This window comes from Hibiscus syriacus, unplaced genomic scaffold, assembly GCF_006381635.1.
Source record: "Hibiscus syriacus cultivar Baekdansim isolate YM2019G1 unplaced genomic scaffold, ASM638163v2 tig00110988_pilon, whole genome shotgun sequence".
Taxonomy (NCBI): domain Eukaryota; kingdom Viridiplantae; phylum Streptophyta; class Magnoliopsida; order Malvales; family Malvaceae; genus Hibiscus; species Hibiscus syriacus.
Genome location: NW_024062942.1, coordinates 1,210,971 through 1,236,133, shown reverse-complemented (window position 1 = coordinate 1,236,133; position 25,163 = coordinate 1,210,971). Strand labels below are relative to the sequence as shown.

Below are 25,163 nucleotides of genomic sequence, written 5' to 3'. Positions count from 1 at the left end.
CTTTTAATTAAATTAAAAGATAACTAAAAAATAATAATAAATTTGAATACACTTAAATTTTATGTCAAGATATCAAATGTTCTATTAATATTTCATCTTTAATTAAAATATTCATCTTTTAATTTATCGAAGAAACATGCTTATTACCAAAGTTATACATGTGATTATGTGAATTATTAATCTTCCTCTGGGTCGATCAATACTAACATATCCTATGTTACATGCACATAATCCTTCATATTTTAAAATAAAATATTTTCCATAATGAGGTCACTTTAACGACTTATTGCTTTAATTATGTTGTCTCAAAATAAATATCAATATTCAAATTTAATATTTCTATAATAATTAATGTCAAAACTGATTTTTTTGTATTGCATTATAATATCCGAAATAACCCAAAATTAGGTTACATAAATGGTGTTATAAAAAAATTAGAAACTAACGTCTTTGTTTTTTTTAAGAATTCCTTAAATATGCAATTAATACATAACTTCATAAATCACCAAAAAATAAATTGAATTCAAATCAATATTTAACCAAAAGTCAAGGTTAAAGTACATTCTAGTGAATTAATTTTTTTTTCAAAGATTAAAAATTATTTTTTAATCAAATTGAATCGAATATGTCAATGCCAAATATATATTCCATAATCTATAACAACAAAAAGCTAAAATTAAATTTTCTAATCACTTCATGGTTTCTGAAGTAACCCATAATAAGATTTTCTAAAAGACGTTATTAGAAACCGAAAATCTAAATCCTTGATTATTTCTCAAGAATTTCTTTATTACAGATTCACCAAATGAAACCAAAATACATACAATAAACTAAAAACCAAATAGTCACAAATTGCTACAATAATCACATAATATAGTCGAAACCAAATATCCATAATTCATTACTAAATATATATTAAATTAGCATAAACCCATATTATATCAATTTCGGAAAAACTTAAAAGTATAAACTAAATAAATGAATTACTATGAATTACGGGTTTTCCAATTTAAAATTAGTTTTTTAGCTTTCAGTAGTTAAAATTGGATCCAAACAATGAATTTAAAAAAAAATCAATCAATATGAATGGTATTATTAAACATACATCATCAATCACCCCAAATGCAGTATGTTAATCTAAATAGAATTAATTTATTCTATTTGATAACTCAAAAGAAATCTAATGGAAAACCTACAAATTTTAAAACCATAACCCCTAATTCTTTGTAGTCTTCCAAGAAATTAGGGGTACATAACATATCAAACGGCAGTTAAAAAATGAACCAATATGAATAATTTACTCTTCCATCGACTAGGAAAAAAAATTAAATTAATCACATAATCCTTTAAAAACTTAATCCATAATAAAAATAAAATTGTAATTCGATTTATAAAAATCGAAACATTAAAATCAAGGTATTAAAATTATAAAATTTTAAGAATGAATCAATCTAATAAATAAATCAATGAATCTAATAAATAAATCAATGAATTCTCAATGATTCAACATGATCTGATGATGATGCCAGAACTAAATCATATTAAATATAAAAAACAATCAATATCTAATCATGTCAAATCATCAAGAATAAAAAATATTATATGCGGAAGCGTACATGAATTCATTGTTGAAGATTACATAGAAGGTTAAAATCTTTGAATCTTTATTTGGTTGTGGTCTTCCAAGAAGATAGAATTCTCTTGGGTATAAACCCTCTGACACGATAAGAGAAAGTACAAGATTAATTTTTTCTTTGGACCATAACCCATTTATACAGTTTATTTAAGAAATAATTATTGTATGTACTTATAACTCTGCCTTTCATCGAATTATAAATACAACTTGAATAGTATCTACACTTTTATTTTCATGACATTTTTAATACCTTATGACTGTAAAACATAATTAGTCACTTAATTTATATAATATTTTATGATAACAATATACATTATAAATATGTGTCTATAATTATGGATTTTAATCCAACACTTTCCAGAGCCAACTATTAAGGAGAGCGCACTGAGCGATTGATTAGGACCCCTATTTTTTATCTTTGTAATTGGGGCTTCCATTTTTTTTATCTTTAGAACTAGGCCCTTAATTTTTAAATCTTATATTTTACCCCTATAATTGAGGTCATAATCAATCTCATTTTTATCTTTATAATTGAAGTCTCTAATTTTTCAATCATTTTTTTACCTTTATAATTGAGGTCCCTAATTTTTTAATCCCACCTTTTAACTTTATAATTGAGGCTCTAATTTTTTTAATCTCACTTTTTAACTTTATAATTGAGCCCCTTAAGTTTTTTCAATCTCACTTTCTACCTTTATAATTAAGGCCCATAAGTGTTTTTTTCAATCTCAATTATACCTTTATAATTGAGGCCCTAATTTTTTTTTCAATTTCGATTTCTACCTTTACAATTAAGGCCTCTATTTTTTTTTCAATTTCATAAAATTTTCAATTTCTCACCTCTTTCTTCATCTCTCTCGTTAATTCATTTAATTTTGAATTAAATCTAATCATATTTGTCTCTCTTTTTTACAATTCTCATTTTTCAATTTACCAAATATTCTTCAACTCTTAGTCTTCTCCAATCTCAATCTAACGATAATATAATACATTATTCTTTATTTTTAATATATTATTCACAATCAAGCTCTATATCATAATTCATAACCACATTTGATTTTTACTCTCTTAGTCGTATTTAATGTGTTTTCTTAACAAAACAATGAACCTAATGTTTGAAAAAATTTAATCATTTTTCTATAATATTAAATTAATTTTTAAAGTAGTAGAATGTATTTTCATTCTATAAGGATCTATTTTAAATTTTCAATCAGAGCCCCGAAAATGTTCGAAACGACTCTGACACTTTCAACATGTCCATAAAGGCCAGTGACAAATCTTCGAATTATCATCTGTCTAATATAGAAAACATAATAAGCAAGTAAATGGAGGTTTCTAAAAAATAATTTTACAATGAATCATTCTTACTCCTAAGAAATAAAAATACAAAAAGAGTTTCTCCATTTTTGTAAGATGAGCTAGCTTTCTTTTTGATGTATACGGCTCGTAGTGGTTGTCGAGGCAAAAATGATTAAAAAAAATACTTAACTTGAGTCGTCTCCTCTGGCTTTTACTATTCTTAATTTATTAATTTGTGGTGGGTGAAGTCACCGTCCAATGAAGTTCAAATCTGTGTAATTAATTAAAATAAATCAAAAGCCAAAACTGAGGGATTAAATGGGCCAAATGTCTATGAATCTCTTAGTCACATTGATCCAATCAAAACCCAGTGCTTACTCATATTCCAATCAAATTTCATCACTGGAGTTCTCTTGTTCAACCTTATTGTTGGGACCAGGGTTTTGTTTACCGACTGGTTGGAACTTGATACACAAGACTAAAAGCAATCAATTCAACATTATATATAATTTATGTTGATGGAAATAAAGTGTTCGTGGGGTTATATGCAATTCATTAGATGAAGGGTTATAATCGATAATTAGATGATGATCAATTGATATTAAAATATTTAGTCTCCATAAGAGAAAAGGAGAATAAAATGGCAAGTATGGTTTTAGATCCGTCTCTCAATCTTCGTCGAGAGATTTTATAGTGATCTTTAATATTAATATCAAGCGCAATATTATAATAGCAACTTATATCACAGATTAGCAAGATTATTTATTAATGATCACATCATGATGTTATATAACCAACAAGAAAATATGAAGGTTATAGATAAAACCAAATGTAACCTACGAAAAAAAGTATAATAATTTTCGAAAATGCAACCAAACGTGACCTATGAAAGAAGTAAAATAATTTCTGATAGTTTATAAAATTTTCAGATTATATTTCCAAGAGCTATCTCAAGATTGTGTGATAAATAGTCAAACCCTAAACTGTTATTTTCTCTCACGAAAAGGACATGGAACATTATGGTGGGCACATCATCTCTTTCTTTTCACATATGTATATAGAAATTAAATTTGCTGTTGGTGGGTGGCTGGATGTGCTCTAGCTCAAGGCTGTCTAATTATTTATTGATGCCTTGCATTGATTTTTGTACTATTTTCCCAAGCTAGTTATGACTGGAAATCATTTGTGTAATCCAACATGCAGTCCAGTGCTAGCTCACCAAAATATGACATTGACAGTGGTTAATTTCTTTTCAAGCTAATGTATCCATTAAAAAAATTATTGGGAAGTCCTCTAGGTGTGAAATGAACCAACATTTAGTATTTTTTTTCTTTCAAAATGTTTAAATTTATAAATTTTAAAAAATAATATTTGATGGAACGATGAACCTATCTACTATTAGTTAATAAGAGTTAAAATCTATATATTGTTATTTTATCTATTATTTTTTATACATTAATCGTATATGTGTGTAGAACCTATCTATAAACGTGGCGGAATATAAAAGTGGCTAGTAGGGATATGCCCCCTAAAAAATTGTTAAAAAAATAAGTTAATACAATAGTAAACTCTCAAAAAAATTATTAATCTAATAAGATTACAACTGGTAATATCTGTTATAAAGATTTTTAATCATTTAAAAATAAACGTTCAAATATTTTGCAACACTGGTGCTCGAATCCGAAACCTCTAAGAATAACAATTATTTATTTAACTACTGAGATAACTTGATTCGTATACTCTTTAAAAAGATTATATAATTTATTTTTGTAACCTTATGAATTTAAACAGTTTCGAACAAATAATGTTACGTTTTGTTATTGTCTACAAGTTAGTATAAATTGTACTGATAATTAATGATGAATGGTTATCAAATTACATCGAATAATAATGGATAAAAAATAAATAAACGGGAGTTTTACCTGTTTATCAAATGATGAGATTTATTATAAAAATTTATAACTAAATTCTTCTAATAATGTGTATTTACTTTATCGATAACTTTATATTATCTTAGTAATTCATTTAAATTAATCTTTGGGTGTTATTGGTTTGGTTTATAATATGTAGTCGTGTGAGTTTGTTTTCTTCTGGTAACGTTAATTTGTTGCACGAAATAAGTTGTCTCTATGATAAGAAATTATTGTTATTCTTTGATAATTCAAGTTTGAGTACTATAGATATTAAGGGTGTGAGCTCAATGTCAAATGGTGTAGTGATTTTTTTAAAAAAAAGTTATTAGAATAATATGAAATATTTATTATTTATTAATTTTAATTTTTATAATTTTATAAGTATTTATATTTTTATAAACCAAATAATTTCATATTAATTTTGTTAAGCTCAAATAATTTCCATATTATTTATTAAAACAATTTTATACTAAGAAAAAGATAGGTAATTGTGTTATAATTTGGGCTTCTAATATATCGTTATCTAGTTGAAGTTGGGCATTTGAGGGTTTCTTGGCCCAATAGGGCAGAGAGGGAAATAGTGTACATTGACTTTTAATTGGGGTATTTGTTACGATATTTAAGGAATTCGTTCCGTTGAGGTGATGAATTCATCCAAATAATATTTTTTTATTAATTTTTCTCACATCAGGGGTAAGAAATTGAAAATTGTTTTATCGAAACTCGGCATTTAGAGGAGATGAATTTCATGCACTATAACATATGTCGTAAATCTCAAATTAAAAGTTAAGATGCTCTATTTTCTTTTTTTTTTTTCTGGCCTGCCGTATTGGGGGCAAAAAACCGGCACTTGAGACTTGGACATATGATATTCATGTTGAAGGGTTTTCCTTATTTATTAATTTTCTTAAAATATCATAAAATTCTTTAATTCTCAATTTTTTAATAAATTTTTTAGATCTATAATCTCTAAATCATTAAATCCCTAATCTTTAAATTGTTAAATTTCATATCTCACCGTCGAAATCAATCATTACTATCACCCATTCTATAACTGGTGCAGGATGAAGGACAATCTCTGGTACAAAAGGAAAAAGGAGAGAGGTAGCAATGTTGGATTTCATTTTTAAGTATGATTCTAGTGTGCCATAATTTAATATAAGATTAAAAAAATATTATCTTGGAACATAATTAAAAATATGATAAAAATCATTATATTTTAGGTTCGCATTTTTAGTTGGCATAATGTAAAATGTTATAATCTTTTTAACATTTTCGATCAACAATAAAGAAATTACGAAAATGATAATAATTTAAGCTACTAATCGAAAATATTATGAAAATGTATCGAAAATATTAGAAAGAATATAACATTTTTAGTTACGCTCAACCTAAATTATTATGATTTTATTAACATTTTTGTTTGTATATAAAATTATTATTTTTTAGTCTTAAATAAATTTGTCCTCCTTTAGACTTTCTTTTTCAGAGAGGATTAAATAATCAACTGTAAATTAAAAGAAGTTACTGAAACAAGATGAGCAGTTCAACAAAAGAAAGATACATTGACAACGAGATGTATTAAACGAAAAAGAACAGTTGATAATATGTTGCCAAAACGAAAAATACTAAATTGAAAGAAAAAGGAATTAATATTTTTTAGAAAAAAATAATGATTCAAGAAAATTATCAAAAATTTAAAAAGATTTAAAATTAAAAATCAGGTCACATAAAAAAAAAGTAAAAGGACCACAATAGTGAAAGAATTATAGTTTAGGAATTTAATTATGTATTAAACTATAAAAAAATACATATACTTTTTTTTATTAAAAGTATTTTTCATGTTTTAAAAAAATCTTATTATTTTTCTCAGAATGGTATTGTGTAGTGTGGATTCAAATATATATTCATTTTACATCTCGTTGTCGGTGAGTTGATTCGTTCGAGTCATTGGAATCTCTTTCATATCTAGAAAAAAAAAATAAAACAAAAACCATAGCAAAATGCTAAGGAAGATGCAAAAACCATAGCGAAAGAGCAATGCCCAGCAACTTCGTTTGTTCAAGGATAATGGAATGGCGAAACGTGGATTGCTTAAACAAATTGTGGATGATCTTTCACTGCCCGACTCTTCTCCTTTTGCGAAGCTCGTGGATTCCTATATCGAATCCAAATCTCTCATTGATGTACGTCGCCTACATGTACGAATCATCAAATCTAATTTTGCGTCAGAGACTTTTATCCTGAATAGGCTAATTGATGCTTATGGAAAATGTGGCACCTTGGAGTATTCCCGGAAGGTGTTTGAAAAAATGTCTCAAAGAAACATTTTTTCTTGGAACTCGGTCATATCTGTATTGACGAAGTTGGGTTACGTTGATGATGCGGTGGGGATTTTTGATTCGATGCCTGAGCATGATCAGTGCTCTTGGAATTCGATCATTTCTGGGTTTGCTCAACAAGATAGATTCTATGAAGCTCTTCACTATTTTGTTAGGATGCATAGAGAGGACTTTGTGCTTAATGACTACTCGTTTGGTAGTGCTCTTAGCGCTAGTTCAGGGTTGAAGGACATTAAACTTGGTGCTCAAATCCATGCTTTAATATCGAAAACTAGGTTCTTTTCCAATGTTTATATGGGCTCGGCTCTTGTTGATATGTATGGAAAATGTGGGAATGTCAACTGTGGCCAAAGAGCTTTCGATGATATGAGTGAGAGGAATAGAGTTTCTTGGAATAGTTTGATCACTTGTTATGAGCAAAATGGTCCAGCTGGTGCATCTCTTCAGGTTTTCTTGAGGATGATAGATTGTGGAATTGAACCAGATGAGCTCACATTTGCCAGCGTGGTTAGTGCTTGTGCTACCTTATCGGCGATCAAGGAAGGCAAGCAGATTCATGCTCGTGTTGTGAAATGCAATAAGTTGAGGGACGATCTTGTCTTGGGCAATTCGTTGGTTGATATGTATGCAAAATGCAATAAAATCAATGAAGCTAGATGCCTTTTTGATAGGATGCCAGTTCGGAATGTAGTGTCTGAAACCTCAATGGTAAGTGGGTATGCGAAGGGAGCAAGTGTGAGAACCGCGAGAATAATGTTTGCGAAGATGATGGAGAGGAACATAGTATCCTGGAATGCGTTAATTGCTGGTTATACACAGAATGGGGAGGATGAAGAGGCTCTCAGACTTTTTCGCCTCTTAAAGAGAGAATCTGTTTGCCCAACTCATTACACGTTTGGCAATCTACTGAATGCCTGTGCTAATCTGGCTGATTTGCAGCTCGGAAGGCAGGCTCACACACACGTTTTGAAGCATGATTTTCACTTTCAATTTGGAGAAGATTCTGATATATTTGTTGGCAACTCTCTTATAGACATGTACATGAAATGTGGATCGATTGAAGATGCTAATCAGGTCTTCAAAACTATAATGGAAAGGGATTGGGTGTCATGGAATGCCATGATAGTAGGATATGCACAAAATGGTTATGGGAAGAAGGCTCTCGAGTTGTTCAAGAATATGTTGGCATCCGGCAAGAAACCGGATCATGTCACCATGATCGGTGTTCTTTGTGCTTGTAGTCATGCTGGGTTAGTTGAAGAGGGGCGACATCATTTCTCCTCTATGAGTAGGGACCATGATTTGGTACCATTGAAGGACCATTATACATGCATGGTTGATTTACTCGGTCGAGCCGGTTGCCTCAATGAAGCAAAGAATTTAATAGAGACAATGCCGATGAAGCCTGATGCTGTTGTATGGGGATCTCTTCTCGGTGCTTGTAAAGTACATCGTGATATTACTTTAGGAAAGTACGTAGCAGAGAAGATTTTAGAAATCGATCCTAGCAACTCCGGACCTTACGTTCTTCTCTCGAACATGTATGCCGAGCTAGGGAGATGGGGAGATGTTGTTAGAGTAAGGAGGTTAATGCGGAAACGGGGAGTAGTAAAGCAACCTGGTTGTAGCTGGATTGAGGTAGAGGGTCGTGTAAGTGTTTTCATGGTTAAAGATAAGAGACATCCTCAGAGGAAGGCAATCTATTCAGTCTCGACATTGCATTTTGTCGTTTAGTTTTTCTCACATCTTCTGGACCTCGGATATATAACATTATCTACTTTACTTGTCCCAAATTCTCTTATAGGCCGTAGCAAAAGTCTGGTTTTAGGTTTGTGGCCAGTTTGTTTGTCAACTCCTAAGTAGGGGTATAGATGAGCACTCGATGAGTAAGTCGAGTATTTTTTTTTTAAATTAATCGAATTAATGAATCGTATTTTATAATTCAAATTTTATTTGAAATTAAATTAAATTTATGAAATTTGAGTCGAATTGTTCAAGTTTTTATTTAAATTTAACTCTAAATATTTATAATATCATATTATTAATTGAATTTAATTTAAATCACTTTTTATGACCTTATACTATGTATATTTGTACTTTTAAATATGTAATATACATATATCATGCAGAATTAAAGAATTTAACTTAAACTTAAAAAATTAATCTACTATCGATTAAAATTTTTGAATTATTCAATTTTTATATTATGGTTGAAATTTTATTTAAAAAATTAATCAAACTAAATTTATTAATTTCCAAGTCGATTGTATTATTTGACATTAAATCAAATTAAAAAATAATATTTTCAAATCAAATAGAATTTATTCACTCTTGTTGTACTTAAATCTATCATTTTCGTTTACGACAATAAAATAACGTATGCCGCAGTCACGTGATGCGAGAAAGACGCCGACTCATTTTATGTCTGACCTTATATATTCAACCAAACCAAACCCTACTCTCTGTCATCCTTCTATATTGTGTCTCTCCCTTAGCGCAACTGAGGGAGGAGGCTTTTTCAAAATTCAAACCTCAAAGAGAAGACAAACCGAAGAAGAAGAGAATGGAAGAGAGTTTAATACCCAACTTAGAGAAAGAGGAGAAAAGTAACCGGCGGTCAATCACATGGCCTGCCGTTGTTGAAGAAACAAAACGGGTGGGTTACCTTGCGGGGCCTATGGTGGCTGTGACCATATCGCAGTACCTTTTGCAAGTTGTATCGACGATGATGGTGGGCCATCTGGGCGAGCTTGCCCTCTCTAGCTCCGCCATTGCCATATCTCTCGCCGGGGTCACCGGCTTCAGTTTTCTTGTAAGTCAATTTGCATTTTGCTTCCACTTACTTAATCAAGTATTATATTATATTAACATGTGGAAACTAATGCCATCATTTGATGTTGTTTTTATGTGATCGGATCTGCTGACTGACTCCAAGTCCAAACAACTTACTTTTCCTCTACTTTCTTTTTATATTTGTTGATGTTTTTATTTATGGTATGTTTGTTTTATGCGTAAAACATCTTTGTCAATATCGATATCTCTTCCTTGTTAATATCGATTATCGACATCTTTCTCTCGATAACGACAACAACATTAATAAAATCTTCATATTTTAGATGTTTTTTAATCTATACTGTTATAATTAGTAATTTTACCTTAATTGAATATTAAGAGATGTTGACGTGTTTAACGGAAAATCTTTAGTATAAATAATTTACCTATGTAATAGTGTTGTTCTTAAAGATTTTAAGTTTGAGTACTACACCTATAAGATTTTTGTCAATATTAAGAAAATTATAAAAATATATTATCTTATAATCAGTCGAGACTATTTAAGGTAATCTTAGTACATCCAATTCTTCGCAGGAGCTTGTCAAAGAGAACACCCTTTCAAAATAATAATAATTAAATTATTGTAATATTATAAGGTAATAATATTATGAATAATACTATTTGTTATATTAGGTAATATTTAAAAAGAAGTTAACAAGAAGGCAAAAAAAATGATTTAAACATTAGAAAATGATTTTCAGAAAAAAATATAATTCATATTTCATAATTTGATTTCCGAAATATGTTTTGTGAACCAAATGGATATTTAAAATTTTTGGACGTTTTGGACTTTAAGTTACCCGATTAACCTTTTAGCCTTGTGCAATGAACATATGACTGAACCCTTTTCAACTGGCAAACTAGAAGTATAAATTTAGTTTTCTCTACTAAATCAGCAAAAGCAAGACTTGGACGCTAATGGAAGTAATTGTCACTACTATTACTATCTGCTTATAGAATTTCAACCTACTAAATTTTGTAATTTGTGTTTATCAGCTAGGAATGGCTTGTGCATTGGAAACGCTTTGTGGACAGGCTTATGGAGCTCAACAATACCGAAAAGTGGGAATCCATACCTACACTGCTATATTTTGTTTGATCTTAGTATGCATCCCTCTGTCTCTCCTATGGCTATACATGGGAAGGCTGCTTATTTTCATTGGTCAAGATCCCTTAATCTCACACGAAGCCGGTAAATTCGTTCGGTGGCTTATCCCGGCACTATTCGCCTATGCTGCTTTTCAGCCACTTGTTCGCTACTTTCAGACACAAAGTTTGATCATTCCATTGCTCATATGCTCTTGTATCGGTCTTTTAGTACATATACCTCTATGTTGGGCTCTGGTCTTCAAGTTTGGGTTAGACACTATAGGAGGAGCATTAGCCATTAGCATCTCAAGCTGGTTGAATGTGATTTTCCTTGCACTTTACATGTGGCACTCTCCCACCTGTACGAAAACTCGTGTCCCCATTACGATGGAACTATTCCAAGGAATTACGGAATTCTTTCGATTCGCTATCCCTTCTGCTATTATGATTTGGTATGTTATCTCCTCTTCTTCTCACCTGAATATATATGCCTATGCTGTTGAAGATCCTTAATGTGTTCCTTGTTCAAACAAATGCAGCCTTGAATGGTGGTCATTTGAGCTACTTATCCTGCTCTCTGGCCTTTTACCAAATCCTCAGCTGGAAACATCCGTCCTGTCTGTATGGTATGTTTATTTGCTTTTGTTTTGGATCAATGCATGATATTGTATTTTTTTCTACTAATAAGGTTTTCTACCTTCCCAAGCAGTCTCAACACCATTTCAACACTTTATGCAATACCATATGGACTTGGTGCTGCAACAAGGTATGTCCTGATATGCATGCACATACCTACATTGTAATTCTTTGCTGACTAAAATTGCAGCTTTTTCAAACCAAGTTAATTTAACCAAGAATCTTTTCCGATTCATATATATAGTACTAGAGTTTCGAACGAACTAGGAGCAGGGAGACCCCAAGCAGCGCATGTAGCGGTGTATGCTGGTATGGTTCTTGCAGTTTTAGAGACCCTTATAGTTTCCGGATCCCTGTTTGCAAGCCGACAAGTTTTCGGTTATGTTTACAGCAGTGAGAAGGAAGTGGTGGATTATGTGACAACCATGGCTCCCTTGGTTTGTGTATCTGTTATTCTTGACAGCTTACAGGGGGTTCTTATAGGTTAAACACTTAAACTCGTTATCTTCTTGGTGAAGAACTAAAATATATTTCCAAGGAGATGAATGTTATAGTGGTAGTTTTATAAATGATTACATGCTTGGATCAGGTGTTGCAAGGGGATGTGGATGGCAGCATATAGGAGCTTATGTTAACCTTGCAGCATTTTATCTAGTTGGAATTCCTGTCGCCGCTACCCTCGCCTTCTGGCTACAGTTGAAAGGGGTCGGCCTGTGGGTCGGTATACAGTCCGGTTCTTTGACCCAAACAATCCTGCTTGCCCTTGTTACAACTTGCATAAACTGGGAAAAACAGGTTTGTCGTCCATTCTCGAAACTTTATGTGATACCGCAATTTAGCTTGATCTTCATGTTCATACCAAGGTTTAGATGGGAGAAACATCATTGAGTGGACTAATTTTAAGAACTTCAACTAGTGCTATTTGGTACCAAATAAATGTTGTTCTTCATAAAATATCCGGATTCGGGCAATTGCATTTGATTCAAGCAACTGCATCTATAAAGTGTATGCACATTATCAATAGACTAAAAGTTTTCTAAACACATATTACCCTGTAATCACTCTAAACTGTTAAAAAGAACACTGAACCGATTAGTGACTCCTCAATTTTGAATATTGGTTTAGTCGTCTTCATCTCTTATACTTTATTTTCTGGATTGTCCCAAAACTGCAGGCAAGTGAAGCAAGGGAAAGGCTGTTCCAAAGCTCTTCAAATGAGAGATTGTTTTGAAACACATATTTTATTACCAAAAGATATGTATTATTAGCATTACCGTCGGAAGGATTTTGGAAAATTCATATTAGACACCATATATTATTAGATTTATAAATTATTGCGTGGGAATACATATACATTTGCACATCATAGTAGGATTGAAACAATTACCTAACCTATTAAGAAAGGACTGCTATCAAAAGAATTAGAATTTGAGGGACAAGGATGCAAATACTATTACTATAAGCTGAAAAGCTACGCCACTTTAACTCCACTGGGGCGTTTACCTTCCATGGCATCCTTTTTATTGCGGCAACCGGCACAAAGGAAGGGCCCTTGCCAAGGCTTTGAGCTGGTCGAGAATATTGAACCTGCATGAACCGAAATGCCTTCACTCGGAGCAAGGTCCACTTGGCATACGCCACATGTGAATATACCCGATGTCGTTTGCCCCGCCCACTCATCGTTTCCTAGTCTGCAATAATACATGAAAACGATGTATTTTATTTCAAAAATTTATATCCGACACTCACATCTGAGTTTGAGTATTATAGATTATTTTAACGATTGTGTTTTAGTGGCGAAGGCAACAGTAAGAGAAGGTACTCATTTGATCATTTGATGTCTAATGCTAGTGCTAAGTGCTAACCTTTCAGCAAGCATTGCTGAGCCTTCTTCAAACAACTCTTCCACTATACCAACAGCTGAAAGCTTCTTCGCTAATTTATTGGCGGAATCACGAGATTTGCTTCGGAATAAAAAAGCTCTCAGTTTATTTGGCTTTTTGGGAAGAGGAGAAGGCGGAGGTGGATTTTCGGGGGGAATTATGTCGACAACGATGCAAGTCGTGTCATCCTTTAACCCTCGTGACCTTAATGCTTCCTAAACAAAATTGATATTAGGAAAACAGGGGAAAAAGGCAGGTCTAAAACAAGGGTAAGAAAGGAGAAACTGCATGACAATGAATTTTGAATCACCTTAACAACTGTCTAGCAGCAAGTTCAGCCGGTAATCCACGACAAGATTTAGCAGCCATTTCTGCTGATAAGGCGTCCCAAATGCCATCCGAAGCAATTATAAGCCTTCCACCAGCCTTTGACAGCTTTTATAAACAATAAGAAACATCAACAATTTCATTCACAAACTTTAAATGTGTTAGAAAGTGACCATAACATTGACAACAATATAGCAAAAGGTCCAAGAAGCTTACCTTTACTTGCTTTACATATGGTACGGGAACTATAAACTCTCCAACATCCATATCTCCTATTGACCTAGAAAGGCATAAACCTCCTGGCCAACATCGAAGAGGACCAATCTGTCACCATCCGGAAAAAAGTTGCATAAAATCCGGTACATGTTATTAGGAGAGAAAAAACAATGTTAAAGAGGCTCTAAAAACACTGACCTCAGTGCCACCAGCAATGCTAAGCCTCCCAACTTCACCTCCGCTAGCAGTTACGCGTTCCCTCCTGCAGTAATCAAAGTACAGCACCAATCAAGTATTCTGTTCACCGAATTGGAAGAAAGGAGATCTATTGAGATAAAGACACACTCTTCGACGTTGTCTTCAAGTCTGTGATCAACGGTTAAGGTGGTGATTCCACCACCCTGGGTATCTAAAATACAACGAGAATCCCCAACGGAAGCAACAGTCACCGTCCATGCATCAACTATAACGAATGTAGCAGTAGTATCCGATGTTTCTCCTGCAGGCAATTCAATAAGCATAGAGAACACCAGTGTTAGATAGAATCCGTCAATGTATGAATTCGAAAACAACACTAAGACCAAAGAAGGCCAAAGTTCCATGCCTCTACTCTGGAATTCCTTGTCGGTCTTCACAAATCCGGCAACTAATGCTCGAGGCAAAGCTTGAAACCACTCCTCCCGTCCAAGGCCACGAGGAACAGCACTCAAAACACGATTCAAAAGATGCTCCCTCGTATAAATCGCTGCAGCATTACCGTTGTGCCCATCGAAGATCTGAAGGCAGAAGACAATAGTTACAACAATTCATCTGAAAATGTATAACATCCTACCGGTCCCTAAGCTAGTCAACCTTGCAAATTAGCTAAGAACATTGATCAGACAGAGAAACAGCGAAATGAAAAGATCAATTACCGCGAAAACCGAGAAGGTAGATGAAGGATTGCCGGGTACTCGGTGACAATCTGTTTTAACCAAGAAATAATCTTCTCCTTTCCTAGTCTGAGCCGAATGCCCGTATCGCACACTCGGCCTCTCCATCTTCTCATTCTTCATCTCCCTGCTTATCAATACTGCCAGAGGCACCAGTTCATGACCACGACGCCTGCCTTCTCTAGATGCCATAGCCCACCACTCCAAGGTTAATGCTCCCCAAACTCAACAACCCATTAAAGCTAATCAAATCACAAAGAACAAAGAACAAGATCCCTATAAATCTCAAAATACCAAGCTCCCTCTTCCGATTCACTTAATTCTAAAAGAAGAAAAGAAAAGAAACAGCACAAGATCCAGTGAAAGCAACAACGCCACAGCCAAATTGCAGATCATTAAGCAGAAATAAAGACACTTGGTCTTCCTAAAAACCAGCAAAGAATGTTTGGTTTTGCGTTTCGTACAAAACCCAAAATGCAGATCTGGTTGCTTCACTAAGCAAAAAAAAAAACAATGAAGAAAAAATAAATCTAGTCTGGAATCTCGACGCGTTTTTGGTGACAAGGCAATGAAATGTCGTATATCCCATTAATCTAAAAACCAAACCCTCATTAAAAAAAATTAGTTTTAGTTATCAAAGAGAGCAAGGCAAATTGTATTTTTTTTAATAATAATTAAAAAAAAACGATGCTTGGGATTTGATTATTATGAGAAGGAACAGGTCAGCGAAAAAAAATGGACAGCTTTCTTCCACAAAGAAAGCAGCACAGAAAGTGGGGTTTGCTGACGAATAAAGCAATCTGCGGACAAAACCACATTCTGTTTCGGTTGAGAGTCGGTTTCAACAAGCAAATCAGCTGTTTTTATCTTTGTCAGAAAAACCAATCCTTTTCTGGTTTAACACTGAAAACCAGCTTCAACACTGAAAACCAGCTTCAACGAGTTTACAAACATTCATTCATGTAGTAGTACCATAAGACTAGAGAATCTTTGCAAAGATTGCCTTCTGTTTCTCCTAGATTCCTCCCCCAGTAGATCTGGGTTTTCTCTTACCCAAATTTACTATTTTTAAAGTTAAATGGCGCTAGGTAAAAATGTAATACCTAATTATATTTATAATGTGTATATAAAAAATTTTAAATGTTATTTAAAGAATTCAAATAAAAAATAAATATGAACATATTTAATTGTATATGTAAATAAATCACAACAACAAATTAAAATATTAAAAGTTCATCAATAATCGTAAATCAGAGTTAGATATTATAAAAAAAAAGTAACTTTGAATATAAACATATATCTAAATTTAATACAAAATTTAAAGCATGAAAAATCAACATAATAAAAAATAAGTCTCATGTATATCAATTTAGACAAAGTCAAATCTAATTTCAAACAAATTAAACAAAAAATAATCAAATGAACGATAAGAAAATAAAAAATGTGTCAAAAAATAAAAATGTATTATAAATATAGAATTATTAAATATTAAAAAAACAAAGATAGGAAATAAGTAAATAAATAAAAATAAAATACGTCGCTTGTCAAAAAAAAAAAAAGACAAATGATGTTAATTGAAAAGAGAATATTTAAAATAAAAATATAATAATCATTTTGTCACAATTTAATTAGAGAAATTTTTATCAAATTAAATAATTTTACAAAATACCCATTTAGAAAAGGCCGCGATTTTGTTTAACCTCGGAGCGGTTTATAGTCAGCTTGGCTTGTCTTACGATATGACTACGGTGGAAGGGAGGAGACTGGCGTCTCATGCGTTTATCTAGGCAGCGGGGGCGTTTGCCTTCCTTAGAGATAATGCATCGACAAAAGCGTCCAGGGGAACAGTACGACCGTGGATTTGTCGGTGGAGTGTGCTGGGATGTTGGAGAGGCTGATGTTGGCTCAAGCTCAAGAGTGTGTTTTTGAAAATACTGTCGCTAAAGGAAGTACTCCTGGAGTTTGTTCCAAGATTTCTAGGCAGGTTAGTTATTTTATTTCATTTTTTATGCTTTGTTTGTACTTGATTGACAATTGGAATCTGAATTTTCTGGGATGAATGGGTAGTGTTTTTTTTTCTTTTGCTGGAAATTATTAGTTTATCGTTTTAAGATTAAATGTAATTTACCTTTTACTGATTAGTTATATTAAAATTGGTTTTGTATTTTGATCATATGGTTTGGTTTTTGATTAATTTTTTTCTTGCTGCACTGTATCTTCACTGCCCTCTTTTGAAGTAAAGCCAAACTCAAATTGGGAATCCCCTATAATCTTGTTCATCACTTTTTGAGTTCTGTATGATTATCATTTACAGCTGTAGAATGCTCTTACCAATTGTGAAACCATACTTGTGAATGGTGATTGATTTTGTGTTAGAAAGTAATAGAAGGGAGTTTACTCCCAAATGGAGCTTTTTAATTATTTCGCGTAAGGGGTCATTTCCACCTGTAGAAAATTAAATACACAGGACTATGTAATAGCTCTTTCATGTTTACTTGTGGGAATTTGAATTAATTTAGTTAGGATTAATGAGATTATTTTCAGGTTGGATTATACTACGTCCTAAGCTTTAGCCGCACTAAATGCAGCTCCTTTGAAGGACCATTTTGAAAAAGCATGGATTGCACATGTGCAGCTTAAGGCAGCTCTTTTCTATGCAGAAGCATGCTATAGGTAGTTTGGAGCTACATGAGAAAGAGGAGATCGCAGAAGAAATTGCACGATTGAAGGGTGGTGTTAGTGCTTTAGCCGAGGCAAAGAAATCATCAAAAGGGGCTCCTTCACAGATTCTGGATGCAATTAGCAAGTTAGAAGCTAATCTTAACCGCAACCTGGATAGGGCTATGAAGGAAAATGACACGGTTTATCTAATGAGGGTTCCTTCTCCTAGTTCCTTTTCTATGGTGAAGCCAATGCAGATGAATGATGTGTTAGATGCAAGCAAAGAGAAGCTGTTTGCAAATCTTGTTCCTGACAGCAGTGCAAAGGCTCTTTCCAAGTATACTGAAATGATTGACAATGTCATTAGGACACAGGCTGAGAAATTGCAGCAAGGAAGTGAGCTAAGCCGAGTTAGGCTTAAGGAAATGGACTTGCCAGATTCAATTCTTGCTCTGGAAGGGAATTTTAGTCTTCCAGAAGATATTAAGAATGAGGTAGAAATGGTGCAAGCTAGTGGCGGCCCTGCTGGTCTGGAGGCTGAGTTACAACAACTTAAGGATCTAAGGAGGGTGAATCAAGAAATGCTGGTACAGACTGAGGAGCTTTTACAGAAAGAAGCTGCAGAGGATGCTCAATTTAGAAGTCAGTTTGGAACCCGATGGACTAGGCCACAGTCCAGCACTCTGACAAAGACTTTGCAGGAAAGGTTAAACAAATTTGCTGCTAACTTAAAACAAGCTGGAGATAGTGATGCCCGAATTGAGCGTTCAGTGAGAGAGCATTCTGCACTGATGTCAATCCTTAATCACCGATCAGTATGTCGAATTGTTGTTAGTTGTTTCTGTGTTTATCTACTTACAGTAAATATCAGCTATTTTTCCTGGTCTTTGAGGATGCATTTGTTGTTGGCATCTCCTAATTTTGCTGGTACTGCCTTTTTGCTATTGTTTTGCTTATGTATATATGAGTGTGGGATACCTTATTGCTAATTTCTTTTAATAACATACTTGGAAGTGATAAATTGACCATTCTTTTCTCTGTTCATTTTTTTTGCTTTCGTGTTCATATTGCTGTTATCGGATAGAAACTGCCCTACCAAGTCTTTCAAGGCCAATAATGTCTTTGGATGCCAATGAAGATGCTATAGTCGGGGACCTGAAGCAGAGTTTGGTAACCTATTTTCTAATCCAAATATCTTGAATATTTACTCTACAATTACCCTTTCAAGTTCCCTTATCCCAAGGCTAAAAAAACAGAAATGGAAAAAGTGGGAAGTGTTATTTTATATGATATTACTTTTGCACCCTTAAGCTACTATGCAAGTCATTAACTCATTGTCATTTTCTTGTTTTACAACTCAAACAGAATTCTATTTTTATGTTTATAACATGGTTAATATCTACTTTTATTTTATTTGCAGAGGCAACTAGAGACTCTTGGTGCTCAGAGGGCAGGCCTTGAGGACATGCTTAAAGAGATGAAAAGAAAGGTGTAGTTAACTGTTTGTGATATGAATCTTCTGCATTCTTTTCTTTTTTATATATATCACCTTAACCAGTGCATTTAGGCATTCCGTTCTACTACTTTTTTCTCTAAATGGTACCTGAAGGGTGTCTAACACAATATAATTCCCTATGCAAATTAACTTGTAATCTTCATTTTAGCCCTTTGAGCGAAAATCTTCTTATATGTTTCCTGGGTGGGGGAGGATCATTTAACTACATCTATGATCTATCCATCTAGGATTATATCCATGCCTCCTGTCCTTGACACTTTTGTTACGAAATGTTATTACTCCTTCCAAATGATAGAGAGAGATGTGCTGCCCCTGCCCCATCCATGAAATTGAACCTGAACTTGTCCTACATTTCCAAGCACAAATACTTTCACTTCTCTGCATAATTATATTAAATTTTGTTAGTTGAAAGCAAAGCGAAAGAGGCTGGCCATTTGGGTTTACATCTTCTTTTACAAAAAATAAAATAAAAATTCAAGTGCCTTCCTTTCTCACCAATGTCTCTTCGCCTCCAGCACCTCATACTTTCGTTCTGCATGGTATTTTTTGCAATATCGTTTGGTTCGGTTCATTGGTTGCCATGCCTTCCTATTTTCTTTTCTTTTTTTGCACTCTTTGTGCCAATGTTTTGATCAACAAGCCCCGCTTGCTCTCACTATCTAAAGTGTAAATATCATTTCTCAACTTTTTGTTTTTTCTTGTTTGGTCATTAGAAACACCCCTTTGATTTCACTTGGTCTTGCTATTTCCTTCAGGCTGCATTGTATGATAAACTTTGAATTGGTATTTTTATTTGTCCTTTTCTTTCTTTTTGGAACCTGAAAAGAAAAAAGAAACATGTCACAAACAAGATCTAAACAAATGTCCAGACAAGTGGAGAGTTATTCGCTGCTTGAAATTTGTGCAAGCAAGACGTCTCCTTTTTCAAAGATGTAAATTTACTCGTGTGATAAAATCTTGATTTGTGGTAGAATCTGTGTTTTTTGGAACTAAACTTGAGTTTATGCATGGCTAATGTGGGTCACATGATTCTTTGAAGGTGTTTGATGGAGTGTTTCTTTGAGAGATATAAGTTTCAAATGTGAGATTATTGGTATTTCAAATTGTGTTGTCGAGCTTATAGGCAAATGGGAAATGAGGTTTTCTGGTTTTATTTCACATTTCTTCTTTCCCTTCTATTTTTGAAAATCATTATTTGCTTTGAACCTATATTGGGGCTGAAATCCATGGTCTTGCTGTGTGACAATGATGCCTGATGGTTGGTATGACCCAACAATGTCTGTTCTCGACTCACTAGTACCCATGTCTGCAGTGCAAGAGATTCTTCAAAAGAATGATCTCTAGGCCACCAGGCTTGTTGGGGACTAATGATGTATGTGAAAGCATCTGAAAAAGAGACTTGAAATTGAACAGCAAATGAAAAAAATAAAATCAACAGAAAAGATTCCCCCTTGTTTTTGTGCTCCTTTCTTTTGTATAAATAATAAAATACTCATACAATGAATTACAAGACACTGGTTAACATCTCTTTCCATCTTGTTCCACACTCAGAGGGCATGTTAGATTCAAATTGGAAACATGAGGAACGTGAGGATTAAAATGAGATGTTTTGATCTGTGAGGACGAAAACAATTTTTGGTTTTCTTTTATTGGACAACCAGAACAATTAACCAGGGAAAATAATTCAATGTTGATTTTCTCACTATTGTTCTTTGTTTTGCTGATTGTATTGTGGAAGGGGATTCATGTTGGTTTTGTTGTAATTTTGTTTTAGATATGATTGCATCAAATTTGTCTTGTCGGGCAATTTCCTTACCTCAAGCTTTCTCTTTGTTATTGTTAGATCTTTCAGGCTCCATATTAGCATAGAAGTTTTATTTAATGATCATAATAATGCTCATTTATGTAATCTCTTTTTTCTTCTAGTTATTGATTTCTTTGCTGAATTGTTGGCATTTATCATAAACTTCAGTAGTCTTACATGATAAATTGGTGGAGGATGACATACTACCCAAGTTGATGACTTCAACTGGCTCCTATGAGGATCTTTTCAGGAAGGAGATAGCGAAGTATGATCATATTTGTGAGGAAATTGCCCAAAACATTGAGGCACAAGAACAATTGTTGATGCAAATTCAGGTCTAATCATCTCTTCTTTTCCATTCTTCCCTGCTCATTTGGATTTTCAGTTTCACCACATTAGCGTTTAGTGTTTTGAAACAATTGTTGAGCCGTTCTTTCCGAGGGTGGCTGTGTTGTTTGCTCCATGTGGCTGGTTGCATATACTAACTCCGTATCCTTCACACTGAATTATAAACTTATTTAAATGAGCTTTCATGCCTTATGAAATGAATTATTTCTTGTGAATATAAAAAAAAGGAAAAAGAGAGAAACTTTGGTGAACACGAGTGCATTTATTGGAGAATTTTATAAATATGTCTTCTTTTGGGTCTTCCATAAGCCTTTTTCTTTTATTTAAGAAAAATAATTTAAATGAAAGATTCCTTCTTTCTCCCTCAGTTTCTTCTTCTTCTTCTCGTTCTCTTCCTCTGGTAAATATATAAGGATAGAGAGTCTCGGATGCATCAACTTTAGTCCTACATAAAGTTAATCTGCATGGTATTGTAGTTTCTTTCAGCTTCTAAGGCTATGATTTTAGATTTTCATTTTTTATTATTATTAGGAAATAGGAAATGAACCCTGAATGATTGGCACTGGTTTTTATTTTATTAATTTGCCTTCTGCAGGCTCAGAATGAAGAATTCGGTGCTGTCTTTAATCTTGAATATTATAAAGGTACATGTCTCTTTTCATGTATATTTGAGATTAAACCTACTACTACTATTATTATTATTATTATTATTATCATCATCATCATCTTTTTGATGGAACCTCATATGCATACATTTAACTTTTTGTGCTTGACGTGTCTAGCTATACTGAAGATGTTATAGTTATATCTGTATAATATAGTTTGTCTAAATATGTAAATTCTTATTACATTGCAGTTTTTGATACACTAGCGATGAAGTTTCTTTCTCCACAAGCAGCTTTGATCCACCAACAGGCAACATGTGTCCTTAATTGTTTATTTAATATTAATTAAGGACACATGGTGGTGGATTAAATCCGCTTGTGGATAAACATGTTCAATTTGTTAATCAGTCATGTTCATTGTTTAGTGCAATGGTTTGTATGGCCATCTGAGTCTTAAGTTTTGATGTCGCACACTTTGTATTGATTTTCTAACAAGATCAGTGGTTTAATGTTTTATTTCACTTTTTTTGTTTCAGCATCACGAGAGAAGTGTTACAAACAAATTCAAGCTGCTTTAGCAAAGTGTAAAGAGATCAAGGACAATATTAACGAGGGACTGAAGTTTTATGTTACTCTTCAGGTAAGAAATTGTACGTTATTACTTTAGGCATCATTTTAAAGTCGATTCAATAATGTGGCATATGCATATGTATTAAGTTGCTTCTTTTGTTTAAACAGGGTGCAATCAATAATATCAAGCAGCAATGCAGCGATTTCATGACTCGAAACATCCAGTGCCGAGAAATGATGGAAGATGTTCAAAGGCAAATGACGGGTTTCAGCTTTCAAGAACGTGAGAGCGCAGGTCCATACCCTTCAGTTGGACAGCCCCGTCCGACGCCAAGATCTAGTCCATGGCAGATAACAGAACCAGAGTATGCCACATCCTTCACCACAAAATCCTTACTATAGGCCCCCGAGCAGCCAATGCATGGGTATGGTCATCCTCCTCCCCCTTATACTGTTCCACAGCAACCGCCTCCTTACCATGTTCCTCCATCTACCACTGCTCCTTATCCTCCCCAACATGCCAACAACGTGCACCAGTCGGACATGACTATGGTCAACCTGCCTATCCTGGGTGGTGTGGGCCATATTATAATGCCCCTGCGGAGCAACCTGGGTCTCTTCCCCGACCTCCATATACCGTTCCAATTCCGTATCATCCCCACCAAAGTGGTTATTATAAGCAATAATCAATCAGTCCAACTTTTTTTAAATATATTTTTTATGATACATAATGATCTACTGTTTCTTTTCTCATCTGCTATGAGATTGAGTGGATTCAAGTAGATCTTCCTTGTTGTGCAGCATATTCATTGTTAGTATTTGACGACTGTTGGTGCCCCGAATAATTGTATGTGAATGCAATGGTCTTTAATAATTTTCTAAATGTAGTTAATGACCTCCCCCCCTACTGTAGAGATTCGTGTGAGATTAGCACCATGTACCAGTAATGTTGTGTTTCTATTCCTAGTAATGTCGTGTATGTGAACTCATCGCTTTTGGTGACGGGGTAGATATTATGTCAACGGCTAAATACATATGAAAATATTATATCAATTATAACTTAAAAAATGAAAGTTTTCATAGTGCATAGCGTAAAAGAAATGTATCTTTGACAGATATAGCATCTGTGACGAAAGTTTCAGCGCAACTTATTCGTGGAAAATAGCTGGTAGGTGGTTTTGATGATGATGATGAATTTTGGGTGCATTCTAGATTGAATAAAAAGCAAAATTTTCATTGAAACCAAATAAGCCAACTGAACTGATTAATTTGTTCACATAACATGTGCGTTTAAGAAGAGATTTAAACGCCTAACGCAAATCCAAAAGTAAAATGAAAAATTTGGCTACATAATAACAAAAAGGAGCAGAAAACTACTCATGGATTGTCTGAAGCGTGGGACGCCAAGCTTTCCTCAACAGCATCCGATGCCTGAACCCCATCCAACCCGGCCTAGGCGATCCCGGTTCACCTCCTAGTCCATTAAGACCACCGACTTTCGTCGCTAAAACTACTTCACCCTTTCCGCCAAATTTATCCTCGACGGTTTTACATTCGTTGCCATCTCCTTCTAGCGACGGAGATGATACAAATAAATCCTTCAAACTGTGACCGTTGCCCTTCTTTTTCTCGGCCGGAATGCCGGAGAAACTCTGCGGAGTGTTTGATGATTTCCGACTACCGGTTCTGGTGAGGAGCATTCGCAATGTGGTTTTGGGGCGACGGAAGTTGACGAGGGGACTCGTCCTTGGACTTCTCGTTGGGCTTTGGGTGACGCCGCAGTGCGTCGCTAATAGCTTGAATTTCTGCAGCGTCGTCATATTTGGTTCAAGTTACCCCCTCCCTCTTATTCTTTCGTTGTTAAATATATGCAAGTGAAGTGATTGGGAGGGTTTGGAATTTGAAAGTTGGCTGAATGATTGGGAGGGTCGGTTTGCTTCAAAGCAAAAGAAAAGAATCTGATGTTGGAGATTTCTCTGTTTCTTTGGCATCTTTTGCATGCTTTTTCTTTTCCCTACACTTTCAAAAGTGAATCCTTTGAATCGAATTTTCTTTTCCTTGGAAGAGATGAAAAGAGGCATCGTGGGTGCATTTTCCGAGAAAATTCTAAAATCAAACTACTTTGGAGATCTGGAAATGAGAAGCCCAATCACTTCTATAATTATTTTATACCTCCGTACTTTTGATGTATTTTATATAAACGGATAAACTATATAAATAGTGTAGCAATTATACCACAATAATTTGTAAATTATTTGAGAAAGTTAAAATAATTATTTAATTATACGATATTGTCCTGTTAAGTCATTTAACTATTAAATGATATAAAATAATCATTCAATTATTCATATGTTTCAATCACGTTCCTTTCTTTTAACAAATTAACAATCGTATGAACTGGAGAGAGTATACGCATTTCGACCAAGTCTACAATTTGATAACATATTACAATAATTTCTATATATGTTACATAGTTAATGACAAAAAAAATGTTAATTGAGAGATTCAAACCTAGGATTCTAAGTAAGGATGAGATTACCTTATCTACTGATTT

At 33.7% G+C, this 25,163-nt stretch overlaps 4 protein-coding genes and 1 pseudogene across 4 annotated transcripts; 3 read left to right on the top strand and 2 right to left on the bottom strand.

Annotated features, from left to right (window-relative positions):
* Positions 1–6,802: 6,802 nt before the first annotated feature.
* LOC120149060 (pentatricopeptide repeat-containing protein At2g13600-like) lies at positions 6,803–8,924 on the top strand. The gene has a single exon (XM_039161975.1). The coding sequence runs from the start codon at positions 6,924–6,926 to the stop codon at positions 8,922–8,924; it is 2,001 nt and encodes a 666-aa protein (XP_039017906.1). The 5' UTR covers positions 6,803–6,923.
* Positions 8,925–9,675: 751 nt separating this feature from the next.
* LOC120149059 (protein DETOXIFICATION 12-like) lies at positions 9,676–12,978 on the top strand. The gene is made up of 7 exons (XM_039161974.1): positions 9,676–10,002; positions 11,019–11,563; positions 11,651–11,737; positions 11,821–11,877; positions 11,992–12,230; positions 12,337–12,542; positions 12,922–12,978. The coding sequence occupies exons 1-7, from the start codon at positions 9,754–9,756 to the stop codon at positions 12,976–12,978; spliced, it is 1,440 nt and encodes a 479-aa protein (XP_039017905.1). The 5' UTR covers positions 9,676–9,753.
* A 166-nt stretch (positions 12,979–13,144) lies between these two features.
* On the bottom strand, positions 13,145–15,624 carry LOC120148980 (probable protein phosphatase 2C 15). The gene is made up of 8 exons (XM_039161926.1): positions 15,088–15,624; positions 14,778–14,949; positions 14,519–14,672; positions 14,372–14,435; positions 14,174–14,281; positions 13,942–14,065; positions 13,613–13,847; positions 13,145–13,438 (listed from the first exon to the last, which is right to left on the bottom strand). The coding sequence occupies exons 1-8, from the start codon at positions 15,295–15,297 to the stop codon at positions 13,219–13,221; spliced, it is 1,287 nt and encodes a 428-aa protein (XP_039017857.1). The 5' UTR covers positions 15,298–15,624; the 3' UTR covers positions 13,145–13,218.
* Positions 15,625–16,769: 1,145 nt separating this feature from the next.
* On the top strand, positions 16,770–23,315 carry LOC120149058 (annotated as a pseudogene).
* A 544-nt stretch (positions 23,316–23,859) lies between these two features.
* Positions 23,860–24,658, bottom strand: LOC120148979. The gene has a single exon (XM_039161925.1). The coding sequence runs from the start codon at positions 24,427–24,429 to the stop codon at positions 23,983–23,985; it is 447 nt and encodes a 148-aa protein (XP_039017856.1). The 5' UTR covers positions 24,430–24,658; the 3' UTR covers positions 23,860–23,982.
* Positions 24,659–25,163: the final 505 nt, after the last annotated feature.